General features: G+C 39.9%; 1 protein-coding gene across 1 annotated transcript; it reads right to left on the reverse strand.

The window, feature by feature from the left end:
- Nucleotides 1-663: 663 nt before the first annotated feature.
- Nucleotides 664-14730, reverse strand: ripk4 (receptor-interacting serine-threonine kinase 4). The gene is given in 11 exon segments (XM_034684486.1): nt 664-1480; nt 1483-1721; nt 1723-1890; nt 1892-2351; nt 2444-2684; nt 4036-4151; nt 4366-4526; nt 6831-6878; nt 7281-7429; nt 9807-10098; nt 14378-14730. Coding segments are annotated over 11 exon segments (2427 nt in total). The 5' UTR covers nt 14560-14730; the 3' UTR covers nt 664-1109.
- Between the last annotated feature and the right edge of the window lie 23 nt (nt 14731-14753).

The following is a 14753-nucleotide window of genomic DNA, read 5'->3' on the forward strand; positions in this document are numbered from 1 at the left end:
GTCTCTGATGGACATTTTTTTTTAAATATATATATTCTGTACTGTACACCTTCTTGTTTGCTGCTGTAACTCCATGAATTTCCCCATTGTGGGACGAATAAAGGAGTATCTTATCTTATCTTATCTTATCTTATCTTATTACATCTAATTAAAGCTCCCATTAGGAACTTTTGGTTTGTGTTGATTTTGTTGCACCCTGAGGAAAAAGTGGTCTTATCTCACTTTCCTGATCTTTACCTGTACACATGTAAGCAGCATTTCCTGATGAAAAAATCTCATCCAGCTGTCTTGTTCCTGCAGCATGCTATAATTTACTCATTAGGACACCTGCCAGACGACAGAGGTATCACAGATTAAAAGTTACTGTACAGAAGTTATCAATATTGTCGCTAATGGTCTTGTTTGACTTTGTAGGTCATGAAGAGGCATGAGCGAAAAATATTCACAGGAGCTTTAAACTGACTTTTATTTCATTTGTCTTCTACCATCATTGGTAGCTAAAAAAATGTGGAAAATTTCCACCAACTTTCTAATTACCAATGCCTTGAATATAAATAACATTTAACAAAAAATTTCCACCAACTTTCTAATTACCAATATGCCTTGAATATAATAACATTTAACATTTCATGGATGTAAAAAATAAACCAGGTCAAAATAGAATAAGGTTTAAAATGGTTTAATGGTGATGAAGCACTGATATGTAACAGGTACAGAACACTGAATGTTAAACTGTTGTATAAATGCAATGGCTCTGATGATCGACTGCTCTGTAACTAACGTTTGTGCTCTGTAACTTACAGGCAGTCCAGTATACTGAAAAGTCCCCACAGGTCACAGGTGTCCTCATCATAAGTCTGTGTTTGTTTAGTAAAAAAATGTGCTTGTTTGGTAAAAAAAAAAAAAATTAACACAGTGTTTATTCAAACACAGCAGAGTATTTATACTTTCTATTTACAGTGTACATATTTACATCGAAGCTTTTTTTGACCAAAAGGAAAGGGCATGTAAGTCCATAAAAAGTCCTAAGTTCTGAATGACCCAAGAAAAGAGTAGTAAAAAATGGCTCTAAAGACAGCTCTGTACAGTTCTGGCCATGTCTCTGTTTGTTAGCAAGGTGCTGAGGCACACTGTGCACCAGCAGGCTGTGGACAGTCTTTGTCTTTGTGCTCCGTCAATTTTAGGATGACGACTTTCCTCTGGAGCTGCTTCCCCTCAGGCTGTGCAGGTTGTTCAGCTGTTGGTGTCACTGATTCGTCAGTAACTAAGTCCTGGCAGTCCTGTGGGACCAGCATGGTGATGATGTTTGAGTATCCGCCCTGCACAGCCAGGTGTAACGGACTCAGCCCCTGCTCGTCTGACAGAGCAGCGCCCTCTGGACAGTGGAGGAGCAGCTCTTTCAGGACTTCACAGTGTCCATTCTCTGCTGCAAAGTGGCAGGGGGTTCGTAAGGCCTGGTTGGTTCTTTGGGGGTCTGCCCCTCTTCTATCAACATCTTGACCGTGGCTAAGTGGCCCCTCTGGGAGGCAAGGTGAAGAGGGGTAAGTCCCTGTGCATTCTGGGCATGGATATCAGCCTGGTGTTTGATCAAGAGGCGAGAGGTGCTGGTGTGACCGGTCTCTGCCGCCACATGTAGAGGTGTGTTTAACCCAGCAGACATTCTGTGAATATCAGCTCTTAGTTCAATCAGGATCCTCGCTACTCTGTACTGCCCCCTGCGATGCAAGATGAAGAGGTGTCCGCCCGTCTGTGGTCTGCCCGTTGACGTCAGCCCCTTGCTTCACCAGTAGCTTCACAATGCCAAGGTGCCCCTGCCAGGCAGCAAAGTGAAGCGCGGTCCAGTTGTCCTTACCCTTGATTCGAACATCTGCACCACGGCTCAGCAGCACCCATCACATTCTCCTGGCCGTGCTGGCACGCCACATGAGCTGGAGTGCGTCCCTGGCCATCTGCCTCATTGATGGCTGCTCCACGGTCCAGCAGCAGGCGTGTGATGGCCTCATCGCCATTCTGAGCTGCCCAGTGCAGAGCTGTGTACTGGTCCTCGTCCTTGGCGTTGACGTTGGTGCTGCGACGGCCGAGCAGGAGATCTGCCAGCGGCTTCAGGTGGTGCTCTGTGGCCAGGTGCAGAGGGGTAGAGCCACGGGCGTTTGCAAGGTTGGGATTAGCATTGTTCAGGAGAAGGAATTTAACAGCCTCTTCGTTAGACAATGTGATGGCGTGGTGGAGCAGACTGCCTCCACCGTCAAGAAGAAGATCAACGTCCTGAGGCTGGAGGATTTTCATCAGCTTGGCAGTGTCTTTGGTTCTGATGGCCTCACACAGCTTACGCTTCTGGACCTCAGCAGAATCTAGTGAAGGAGAAAACACGGGTATGAGGCGACAGTAGTTTCAGATTTACAGAAGTAATAATCTCAGTTGTAGTTCTTTAATCAGCTCTTACCACATGGGTTTTCTTTCTCAAAGGACAGTGTAATGGAGTCTTGGGAGGAAAAGGCTGAATCAGCTGAAGAGATGCCTGACAGTCTCTTGCATGTGTTCTCTTTGCTGTGGCAGCTTTCCTCTTTAACACGGTCAAAACTCCTCGAAATCCCAGAATCCACCTGGCTCAGCAGCTCAGACAGGCTGTAGTCTTTTTCTGGCAACATGGCCGACTTTGGACGCACGGGCTTGCTGTCATTAACCTGGAAAATAAATAGCAAGAAGGTAACAGACTTGAACACTGAAGATTTCATCACAGTCATACATAGGTGTGTGTTATAGTCAAAGCTGCCGCTGCTATTCCTCTGATGCCACTTTGAGTGTGGGATGGTCACGTTTTGCTCTGCAGTTTTCTAGGTTGTAAATGAGGGTATCAAACAAACATTGTCATTTTTCTGCATTATTAAAGTAATAAAATATAAAAAAAAGATAAATGATTGAGAAATTGTTTAACAATGTAACAGAAATATTAGAGACTTTCTGTTTGATAGTGGCATGCTAGGACAAAGACAGCATGGATTCAAAGATACCAGTTATGTGATCTAGCAAACAGGTTAGTTAGCTAAGTAATAATAATAGCTACTTAGCTAACTACTTGATAGTTTTACATACTACGATAGGGAAGGTCTAAATTCAAAACTAAAACTAATGTTAGTGACTGAACAGTTGAGTTAGCCTTTTAGCTATATTAGCTACCTATCTAACACTAGCTACAGGCTATTATAAGGAAGTCAAACTAATGAAAATTTTAGCTACCAAACACTTATAATATTATAAAGCCATCATATTAGCAACTTTGCTATCATAAGTTTTGGATGGTATTATGCAGGGGGATAGGTAAGGCATACATTTAAACTATTGCTAATGTTTGCTAGCAAACACTTAAGTTAGCAGCTTGATGGTTTTTATAAGCTACTGAGCTGAGTTCTTCTTCTGATAGTGTGTCCCCGCCATGCTGCTCTTTTCAGAAGCCACAGTGAAAGGTCGTTTTGTATGTTGGCAGTGTGATTATTTGCTGAGCGCAAGTTTGCTTCTGTAAGTTTTGCTTCTTTGAACACATGCAGATGCTCAGCACAGCTTGTTTTTCAAAAACAGCTGTCACCTGTCATAAGCAGTAAAATCAAGTCACGGACATGTCGGCAAAGAACGGAAATGACACAGCAGAGGACAGGTTAAATAATCCCATCAGTCAACATTCCTCTTTTGTGACGCAAGTGTTGACCGAGGATCAAATATTTACACAACATATGACTTCAAAAGTCATTACCATGTCTGGAGCACACCAGCGATAAGCCTCCATTTTGTCTGGTTGTTTAGTAACATATTAAGTGTCCAGTTTTAAAGCCATAATAAAGAATATGATAAAAGTAAAGCATGGATATGTGAGTGGGTCACTGCTGTAGTTGTGTAACAAGCTATAAAAACATCTTTTCCATTATGTCAGTGTAGACAAAGATTAACACATGATGTTTTAAAAATCTTTACAGTATGATGAGCGTGGTCAAACCTGCCAGAAAAGCACAAGTCATTAAAACATACAGCCTTTTGTCATACCTGGTCACTTGTGAGTGACTTTGGGGATGATGGCTCCAGCTCAGATGTTGATAGAGTTGGTGTCTTGGGCTCCTCTTGTGGTTTAGAACAGAGTTCCTCAGCTTCAGAGGTGATTTCTGAAAGTACAACAGGTTAGGGTCAGGTTACAGGATCCATAGGAACAAAAGGGAAGAAAAGCTGCACTTAATCTAGGAGTCAACAACCTTTGTCTAACAGACCCCTGCAATTAAATTCTGTAGATTCTGAGTGTATGGTACAGCCTTGTCAGATCATGTTAACATACTCAACATAGAGAGCAAACATTTGCTGAGATAAAGAGGCATTATTTACCCTGGAAGCTGGGTCTGGCATCAGGTTTTGGGGCCCAGCAGCGCTGCATAAGGCTCAGAAATCCTGCACAGGCTGAGGGTCTTGAGCGAGGCACTGCACCCAGGTCTGGACGGACCCCTTTCACTACCTTCACCATGATCTGAAGAATGTTATTCTCTCCTAGAAAAAAATAAGTCACATGTTCAGTTACATAACAACAAAGTATATTGTGTTTTTATATTCCACTTCAGAGCTTTATGAAATACAGACCACCCTGCAAACAGAAACAGCTGATCACCATGTTTATGGTTGTGTTGTATCCAAAAGTTTTCAACAGATCTCCAGGGTGTCACTTCTTTGAATTTAGTAGCTTTTTAATGATTTTCCCATATGTATAAATCCTTATGTGTGTTTGTATACTGTTATTGATATATTTAAAATCTTTTTATTTAACTTTATTTAAATCATGTTGTTGTACACTCAAAACAAGTGTTGTTGTTGTGTTGGTTTTTTTTTTGTAAATAAATTGTAGGTAAAGTATGCAGGGTCATAACTGTCTCTGTCTCACTTTCCACGTGAGACATTGTTTACAATGCATAAAGCAACTAGAGACGCATGAAAACATTGTTTTTATGTTGCAAATTATGCAGTTATTTCAACTATATGATCTTTCAATATACAGTAAATAGATGAATTTTGTTTAATAGTGATCAGTGGTAGAGCCACAGTGGGGCACAGACTTTTGTAGGGGTGGCCAGGTGTGGTACACATTAAGCGCTTACTCCAAATCTAGGAGAGTTATTGCCAGTAATCACATTTACTGTACTTTTGACCTCTAAGGTAACTCAAAAGGTAAAAATGTAAAGGGGAAATCCTTTAAATTTGCTGAATTTAAGTCTTTGAGGACAAAAATTAAGATTTTTGTCCAAAGTCACTATTCAAAGCACCAACAAAAGAAAGGAAAATACTCGATCATGGTTTAGGATTTCAGGGTGGCCATGGGGTGACCGATCCGATTTCAGGGCCACCCCTGGCTCTGCAATTGATAGTGATTGATGCATTTACACCTTTTCATTCTCTTTATTTCTGAAACAAATCTCTCCCTGTGTATTTATTGTATATTTAGTGTTTTTTTTTCTCCAAAGCCTGGACATAATTAAACAGAATCATTTCTTCAGTTGGGATAAACAAAGTTCATGCATCCATCCATTAATCTGATTTCATACGACAGATGCACAGTAAGAAAGTTATTTTATGACAGTGAGGCCCATAAATCTGATTTGAAGCCTTATCTTCTGATTAGGATGTGTATAAAGAGAATACATACATGTGACCTCAGTATAAAGTCAAATGTAATATAGTTCAGTGTTCAATTAAGGATGCTGTTATGCAAGACAGTTATGCACAGTGTATCACCAAACCTCCTCACATAAGGAGTGTGTGATGTTGTTTCCCATGGGAGCAGCAGGTAAAAAGCTCTGAACAGCTCCTGACCTCTTTGTATCACTCTGTGGGATCAGCCCAGTCAGTGATTCAGAACAAACAGGTAGAGGCCCTAATCACAGGTACTTCACCTCCTATTGTAGCCTTAATACCCTCCGCAGGTGGAGGTGGAAGATGGAAAGGGGTGGTTGCCCGGTCATTCCCTACTTTTTAATTATGTCTGGATCAACATAGGCGGTGCCGGTGCCAACCTGGAAAACCTTGATCCAGACACTGGCCCTCAAAAAAAGAGAACCAAATACCCTGAAGTGAACTGCTATCTGATACGCCTGGGAAAAAATACACTCTGTTGCCAGTCTGGCCCTGTTCAGCTGCACGCTCAGGAATTCACAGAGTAAACAAATACACTACAGCACCTGTACACACACACACACACACACACACACACACGGAGTGTTCACCTAACGATATGTCTTTACTGGAAATTATGAAAGACAATCAGGAAACGCTAAAAATAGATGAAAAATGAGCGGGGAGTACAGTGAAACGTCATTGTATAAAGTTATAAATGGGCAAAATAAAGAATGATAAAGTACATCAGCTTAACTTAATCTGTGCAGGTGTGTGTCCAGAAGAGTGACCAGTGCTAGCCTGGGCCCCCTTAAAATCTCAGGCCACCCCTGGTGCCGCACTAAACCTTTCAAACTGTGGTTGGCTATTTGTTTTGTCAGAAATGGTACTTGTGTTGAATGAAACTGTTGGGCTTGAACAAGCTAATATAGGTTTTATTCGAATTCAATAAGGAGCATTTACTGTCTTAGTCCTTGAATTGTGACTTTGGACCAACTTTTTAAAAAATCCTAAAGAAAATAAAATCAGGAGACCGGTTTGACACCATAGGCATCACAGTATTGATTAAAGTCTGGACCTCAATATAAGTTTGATTAAACTGAAGTGTTCTGTTTTTAACATTTTAGTTTGTACAAATTGTTCTGCATAAAAATCACTTTGAACAGCCTTAAAGAAACATTCAGTGTCTCACCTGGTATGGCTTCTTCTGTGTGAGGATCCCCCAGATAACAATAGAGAAACTGAAATAGAGGCAGAGCAAAAATTGTAAGACATCAGTAGGAGGAAAATATCAGTATAATGCTTCCCAGAAATTATTTCATTTATCATTTCTATTAAAATGTCAACCTCCTCACTTCTCTTTATAAACCAGTGCTGTCAGATTATCTATACGCAATGTAAGGATGTTTAAATTGAAGTCGTATTATAAATAGAATCTTCCTCAAGAACACAGCATTGATTGTCTTTGACTTGTTGGTGGAATATTTTTCCAAAACCAGCTCCTACATGTGGTTAATAACAGCGACTGATATGAGTCAGAACTTGACTGAACATACAAAAGGAGAGGAAAAAAACACCTATCTGACAAAAACATCCCACATTCATCCCAAAAGTGTTCAAAGAAAGCTTCTAAAAACCCTCACCTGTACACGTCATGCTTAGTGTCTGACACTCTGTCCTTCTCGATGATGCTCTCAGGTGGCAGGTAGGCGATGGTGCCACAGAAGCCGTCTCTACTGATGTCATCAGCCCGTGACAGACCATTCCAGCGGGCTAGGCCGAAGTCAGAAATCTGAGACAGAAAGAAATCAGATAAGATGATCAATCAGAAAATTCATTGCTTCTTTCCTCCTGAAGCAGCGTGACACTGATGACTCACTCACTCACTCTGCCATGTGAGTGTGACACGCTGCTAAGCTCTTATTAGGAGTGAGCACTCTATGAGGGCAGCGCTGCCATGTCTCAGCCTGCAGCAGAGGAGAGGCCTTCACTTTACACAGATCACACCCACGCATACAAACACACACACACAGTGACAGGAGGGAGCTTCAACTGGAGCTGAATTAATCCTGTCCGGACAGGCCCAGGTGAGGTGTTTACATCCAGGTATTAAACCTCAGAATGAAGGTTTCCCACCCCTTGCTCTCAGTGCAGAGGAGCTGCTGAGAGGTTGGACAGCAGAGAGGCACCTGACTGCCCAAGCGAGAGCACCGCTGTCAGCTTTAAGTGTCAGAGTCAAAAGCCAAATGAACCTCCTCACGCATGAAAATTCCTCTGAAAACCTAAAACTGTGCAACTAAATATGATAATAATACTAAATAAGACATTGCTACAACAACAAAAAGAATCAAACAGTAAAGGACGCTCTTTCATTAAAGGACTTTAAATAGATAGTAAATGATCATTTTTCTGAAAATAACTATTTAATACATTAGGATGCCTTAAAACAAAACAGATTACAGACAATTTGATCTGAGACTAGATCTCAAAATGTTCTAGGATTCACCCAACCTTTAATCATACAACTCTGATAAAACCTGACATTAAGATCTTTATAATTAATTAGCTAATTAATTAATCCTATAGTTATCTATCTTTGATTTCCATATTATGATCGGAGAGACTAAATAAAACTCTATCTTTGGTAATAATCCACCCACACAAACCTTAACAACCTTTTTAGGCATCACAAGATTTATTTAGTTATTTATTTATTATCTAAAAGAACCATGCATATTAATGAACACTTCTGTAAAAATGCCAGAATTAGCCAAAAGGCTAGTTTACATCCGTAGTCCCTTGCCAGATGTTAAAAAGGCTCCCTAAAAAGATCAAGATTAAACAAAGATGAAATAGAGTAAAATAAGATCAAAATAAGAAGGCAGAGGAGAAACCAAAACACAAACAAACAAACAAACAAACAAACAAACAAGAAACAAAAGTGGGCCCAGTATAGATCCCTGTGGAACACCAGTACACAAGTTGAGAGCATCAGATTGATGATTAGATAATCGCAAAGTTTGGGATCGATTGGAAAGATATGATTCAACCCACTTAAGAGAATCAGCAGAAAAATTTAAAGTGGATAAGAAGATGTGCTAATGTTAATCATAAAACCTGAGAAGCGAATATTTTGTAGTTGTTGAAAGTAGTTCTGACTCAGTAGTAATCTTTTTGGGCAAGAGGCATCTCATTTACATTTTTTAAATATCATTTGTATCTATGTAACAAGAGAGGCCCGGCCAACATGGCAGCAATACAAAATCATAAACACATTGAAACGACAACATAAACAACACAACACGGGGAAATCCTCCCAGCCTCATGCCCATGATTAAACGACAGCAGAGATGATATATAGAACAACATCCCTTCCTCTCTTCTGATTTCTGTTGACTAAATAAAACCTGCAGCACCTTCAGGCCCAACACGCGGCCTCGGCCCACACTTTGGGACTCATCGCGTTAATAAGTGTCCTCCTCAAAATCAAAACCAAAACCACACTGGTACATGTTTTTTTACACGTTTTATATTCAAATCAAAACCTGTTTGTTCACTAAAGCGTTTGAATACTTTTTATGTATTTATGTGTGTCCCTGATATGATCACTTGGATTGTTGTATGTGCTGCTTTCTTGGTGTTTTTCATTACAAGAGCTTCCTTGTAATGATGTTGGTTTATGAATATGATGTTTCTTTTTTCCCCTGAAGTGTGTACCTTTATACATGTTCATGTTACATCTAATTTAACACTAAAATTACCAGAGATAGCTTGGAAAGTTTTATTAAATGAATAATAGTCATCCAAAATATGGATTTATGGTTTAATATTGCAGCAATAAAGCTGAAAACACAGATAAAGGAGTGAAACATGCGGCTTAAACTGAGCCTAAATATAAAGTAACTCACAAGAAAACTACTTTTAATGCTTGTTTAAAATCCTCTCAAGTCTTTAGTTAAGGAGAAATCAGACAAAAGTTGCACCTCATAAAGTGATTTTAAGTCAGTCACCGTAAACCACTGTGCAGTGCTGTATTAAACCTCTTTGTACAGGCAAATTTAAAACCCTCTGATTCAGATCATATTTTTTGTGAAGTAAAGCAGCATTACTTAACTTGTTACCAAGGTAAATATCATCCTTAAAGAGGCCTGTGACAGTCATTTCTGTACCTTGACATGGTAGTGAGCGTCCAGCAGGATGTTCGCCGGCTTCAGATCCAGGTGGAGCAGTGGAGGGTTCATGCAGTGCAGAAAGTTCATCCCCACAGCGGTCTCGTGGATGATGCGGAAGCGTAGCTCCCAGGGCAGCGGCTCAGTGGCCAATAGGGTCTCCAGAGAGCCGGTCTCCATGTACTCCATGACCAGGCCCTGAGGGTCCTCACAGATGCCATACACGGGCAGGATGTATCTGAACTTAGCCGCCTCCATTTTCTTAGCCTCTTCCAGCAGCTCAGAGCGCTCCCTATGATTCAAAAAGATAATGATGAGATGATTTCACTGGTTTGTGTGAGTCCAAGAGAGTACAAACAAAACCCTTTTTTAAAGCTCCTGTGAGGAGTATTTAGCATGTTAAGGAAGGGACTGATACTAATCTAATGGCTTTATATAACCAAAAAAAGCAGAAGAAACTATTAGCAAGAAGATTGGTTATTTCTAGTCAGTTATTTATTTTTTGTATTATTTATATGTCTGTAAATGCCGCAGGGTAGGTGTCAGATAACATCCTGCTAAAACCACCATCCCCTTTTTTCCGTAGCAAAAATGATTAAAACTATTAACTTTTTAAAAGAAAGCTTGATGAGACTTTTGGTCAGGAACACACTGCTTACTCATGTATACAAAGTAGAAAAAAAGATCAAATATGCCACTTCGTCCACAGGGGGCAACAAAATGACCACAAATAAAAGTTGCTAACAGGAGCTTTAAAGCTGACTAAGTTTGCTTGTTTCTATTTATCAAATTATTGTAAGAAGTAAAAATAGCCTCTATGTTTTTAAAATAAAGCCATTAGTTTTTAAAATATGAATTTCCTTCTTTGTTTTTGTCTCTTTTGTTGTCTTTTTCACTGTAGCTGCTGTCTTTGCTTTGGTCATTTGTCATCATCTCTCTGTAGTATCCTGTCACTTTATATCTATCATTCCTGTACGGCAACTTCATTGCAGAATGAAAAATACACAGGTTAAGTAAAGGTTTAAATAATTAAGCCACCCCTAACTCTTTTAATTGTTTCTAATGGCCAGTAAGGGGCGACTTAGTAATTATTTATCTGGTGAGTTTAGGATCTCAGTTTTGAGTTTTTCCTCATCACAACATGATGTTTGTTTTTTAAATGATGGACCCATGTATGGTACAATTATTAACAAAACAAAGCATTCTTTAGAGAATGGCTACCCTTGATTGACTACTAAGGTAGCTTGTCAACCAGGATAGTACGGTGACCCTGAAAAAACATTTCATAAAATGCAAAAATAATTAAAAAAAACACCTTAAATATTTCATGCAAGGCTGAAACATTTTGCAAAACAGAAAGTAGTTCATGAAATGCAGGAAACATTTAAAAAAAATGCTAAAATATCTCACAGAATGCAAAAGTATTTCATGAAACAGAAAACCATAAAACATAACACAACAAAAATTCCATCAAAGCATTATTTTAACAAAACACACACAAAAAACTCATAAAACGCAAAGCTCTCCTCTAGGTATTTTTATATTTGAGAAATGTTTGGGGTTTCATGAAATACTTCCATGTTTTGTGAATCGTTTTTGCTTTTACTGAAAGGTTTTTCAGCCTTCAGTGAAAAATGTGTGCAGTTGACCTTCAGGGCCACCTTAAAAAAAAAGGCCTTTCCACCTTCTTATTCAAATATTGTGACCTTAAGTTTTCAACAGAAACAAGATGGCTGCAGCTAAAACAGAGAATGTAAGGCATTAAAAAAAGAATCAAGACTAATATATGCACCATAGTATCTACATCCATCTCTAATGCAAACAATCCATGTTTTCAAGCTGCCAGTTCACATCCAGCCTGCTTTCTTTCATTTATCAAAGCCTCTCATCAAACATTAACCTGATGACTCTGTGGTCATGCCTTGATCAGTGAGGGGTAATATTTAGCATGACTGTTGTCCAGATTCCAGCACACTACTCGTCATTCTAACTGAGCTCGCAGCTATGCAAAGCAGCTCTGAAAGTGTGGCCTCCTGGGCAGACATCTATCATTTATTTACCATCGTCCATCCAAAGTATGTGTATTGTGCGTTTTTTTAAACTATCCACAGGCTTTTTTTTTTACGGCCTTGAGGACATTCCAGTCAGGCCTGTAATGCATGAGGAGAGCATTAAACAGGGCTCTTGTTCTCTATTGCTCAACCTTTGCACAGCTCTCTTTATCAGTGCTCTGGGTCTGCTGACAAACCTCAAACAGAAGCGTGCAGGTCATTCATGACCTCAGAGCACATATCTGCAGCTTTAAAACATGCAAACTCTTAATGAGGACAGATAGAGGGAGATAAAAGTGCTTTCAAAGGCAGAGCAATAATTCTGTTTTCCAGCATTAATAAGATGAAATCACATACAAAGAAAACACTCCTGCAGCGTTAAAGACTCAGTGAAGTGCATAGTGCATGGGAGGGAACCTGTCTATATTGTCCTTTAGCGTCAGTACAAGAGGCTCAATCTTCCAGACAGCATGATTAGGAGACTGGGCGAGCATTTGTCTGCTTAAACCTTCGTCTAATCCTGAGAGCTCCTGAGCAGCTCCTCAGAACCAAATAACAATGTCCCTGCTCTAACAGCAAGGCCCGGTCAGACCGGTTTGACAGCTTCTCTTTTTGTCTGTGCCACACTGCGACAGCCTTCAGCCTGCAGCCTGCAGCCCACAGGACACACAAAGGACGCTTTGAGTCCCTGCTTCTGGATGTTATGCGCGGGTCAATGAAGGAGGCAGTCTAATGGCTGTTTATGTACTCTGCTGATGTTTGAGGATGATAACATCTTCGGTTCAGGGTCAGCAGATGCTTTAAGTTGCACGACAGGTTTTGGAGAGGATGTCAGGCTGCTTTCTTTCTTATTTTGGAAAATGTTGTTACCATCTCTTCCTTTTTGATTTTAAAGTTTTAGGAGATTTTTGAGGATGATAACATTACAGGTTCAGGGCAGTGGATGCTTACATTATTGAGGCAGATTCTGGAGATGATTTTAGAAGCTTCTTTTGGGGAATATTAAAACACACTTCCTCTTTTTTTAGTTATGTGGCTTTAAAACACAGTGTATTAAGCTTTTGGTTATAAAGTTTATGCATTTTGGATTTTTGAGGATTACAAATCGTCAAAGTTCAACTCTGCAGATGCTTTAAATTGCACAGAAGCTATGAGGCCTTAGTTTTGAATAACTCAAATCCCTACTTTCCACCTTTATGGGTTTTTTTAAAAAAGTTTTTCTGCCTGTAGTCAATGTTTGTCATATTTTTGGGCTAAAAGTATTTTTTGTTTGACGTGCCATTCTGGAGAAGACGTCAAGAGCTTCTTTAAAGAAATGTTGAAATCACCGCTCTCTGTTTGTTAGGAATATGGTTTTTAAACTCTCTAGTGACAGTATTTTTTAGTTTTTGATAGAAAAGTTTCTGTAATTTCAAGGTTTTTGTGGATGACAACATCTTCAGTTAAAGTTTGCTAGGTGCTTTTAGTTGCATGTCAAGTTTTAAAGAGAACAGCACGCCTCTTTTTTGGGAAATGTTGCAATCAACACTTCCTATTTGTTGGTTATCTTTTCAAAACATTGTTGTGACTCGATGAGAAGGTTAAAAGAAAGCTATAAAAGTGATCAATTGAGGAAATACAATGTTAGAAAGGTTTGTTTGGGGGTTTAATCTCAGTCTGTAGTCAGATTGAATCATTAAATCACCAAAGATTCATTAAATAACACAGCCAGAAAGAATGGAAACTTCCATTTCTGCCCTGCCAATGGAGTCCAACTTCAGGAGAGGCTTATTTAGAAGTTGAGACAGGGCAAACAGAGCAGGACAGCCAACAAACACACAGAACATCCATCTAAAATGAAAATGTTTTGCTCTTTTTTTTCCAGATATATGCAGCACAAAATATGATTTATGTAAAATCTCAGATAACTTTGCAAGGATTGAGTAATTTCAAGCTGTATCTTTAGAAAAAAAGACCCCCTTACGCCTCTTACTGAAACATTCATCCATTTAAATCAGCCCTTCCCTGAGGCCGGCTCATCAACACCACACTGCTGCTTGAACCTTTCATGTTTGGGTCTGCTTTAGATACATAAACAGCTGTGGCCCTAAGCAATGTGGACTCACTTTACCCCTGAGAATGAATCAGCATATCAATGCTCCCTGCAACACCGTATATCTGCATCTATATCTAAAACGTGGCCTCTTGTTTGCTGCTGAGGCAACTTTATGGCTTCAGACTGGCAGTGAGGGAGTGAGTCACACACATTTCATGAGGTTCAACCTTTCAAGGACTCAGAGGTAATGACTTCTGTTGAAATCAGTCATGATCACAGCCGCTGTCTGTCTGCTTTTATGGATAGAAACAAGTTTTAGAAAGGCAAGAAACAAAAGCAAAAGATCTTAAAAAGTCTGCTTTATACTTCTAGTTCTCAAAAACTGAAGAAAAGTTGGATTTAAACTGAGCAAGGAGTTTTTTTTCCAGCTAAATTCCTCCATCACATACATCATTTTAAAGATAACCCTTGTGTCTGTAACTCACTTGTCATCCACATGAAGGCAAGGAGGGCACTTGATAGCCAGCCATGTTTTCCACTGTACGTGCCGCACTTTGTATACTTGTCCAAATCCACCTGATCCTATTTTCTCCCAGCTGCCAAACTCAGAGCAATCAAAGGTCCTCAGCAGCCCCATTTTCCCGTGAGGAGAGTCCGGGATGTCCATATCCGTTTTGGGAAACCCAGCAGCTGTGTGAAATCCTTTTTTATCCGTCTCCAGGACACAATCTGGTCAAGTGAACACACAGCAACCTGCCCGTATGTGAGCTCTTCCTTGTTTTTCCCCTTGACAAGCTCAGAGTGAGGCCCCTCCCTCTCCTCAGGTGAAAAGAGAGGTGGGGTTTGGCCTTGTGACATCAC

This window comes from Notolabrus celidotus, chromosome 5 (genome assembly GCF_009762535.1).
Source record: "Notolabrus celidotus isolate fNotCel1 chromosome 5, fNotCel1.pri, whole genome shotgun sequence".
NCBI lineage: Eukaryota > Metazoa > Chordata > Actinopteri > Labriformes > Labridae > Notolabrus > Notolabrus celidotus.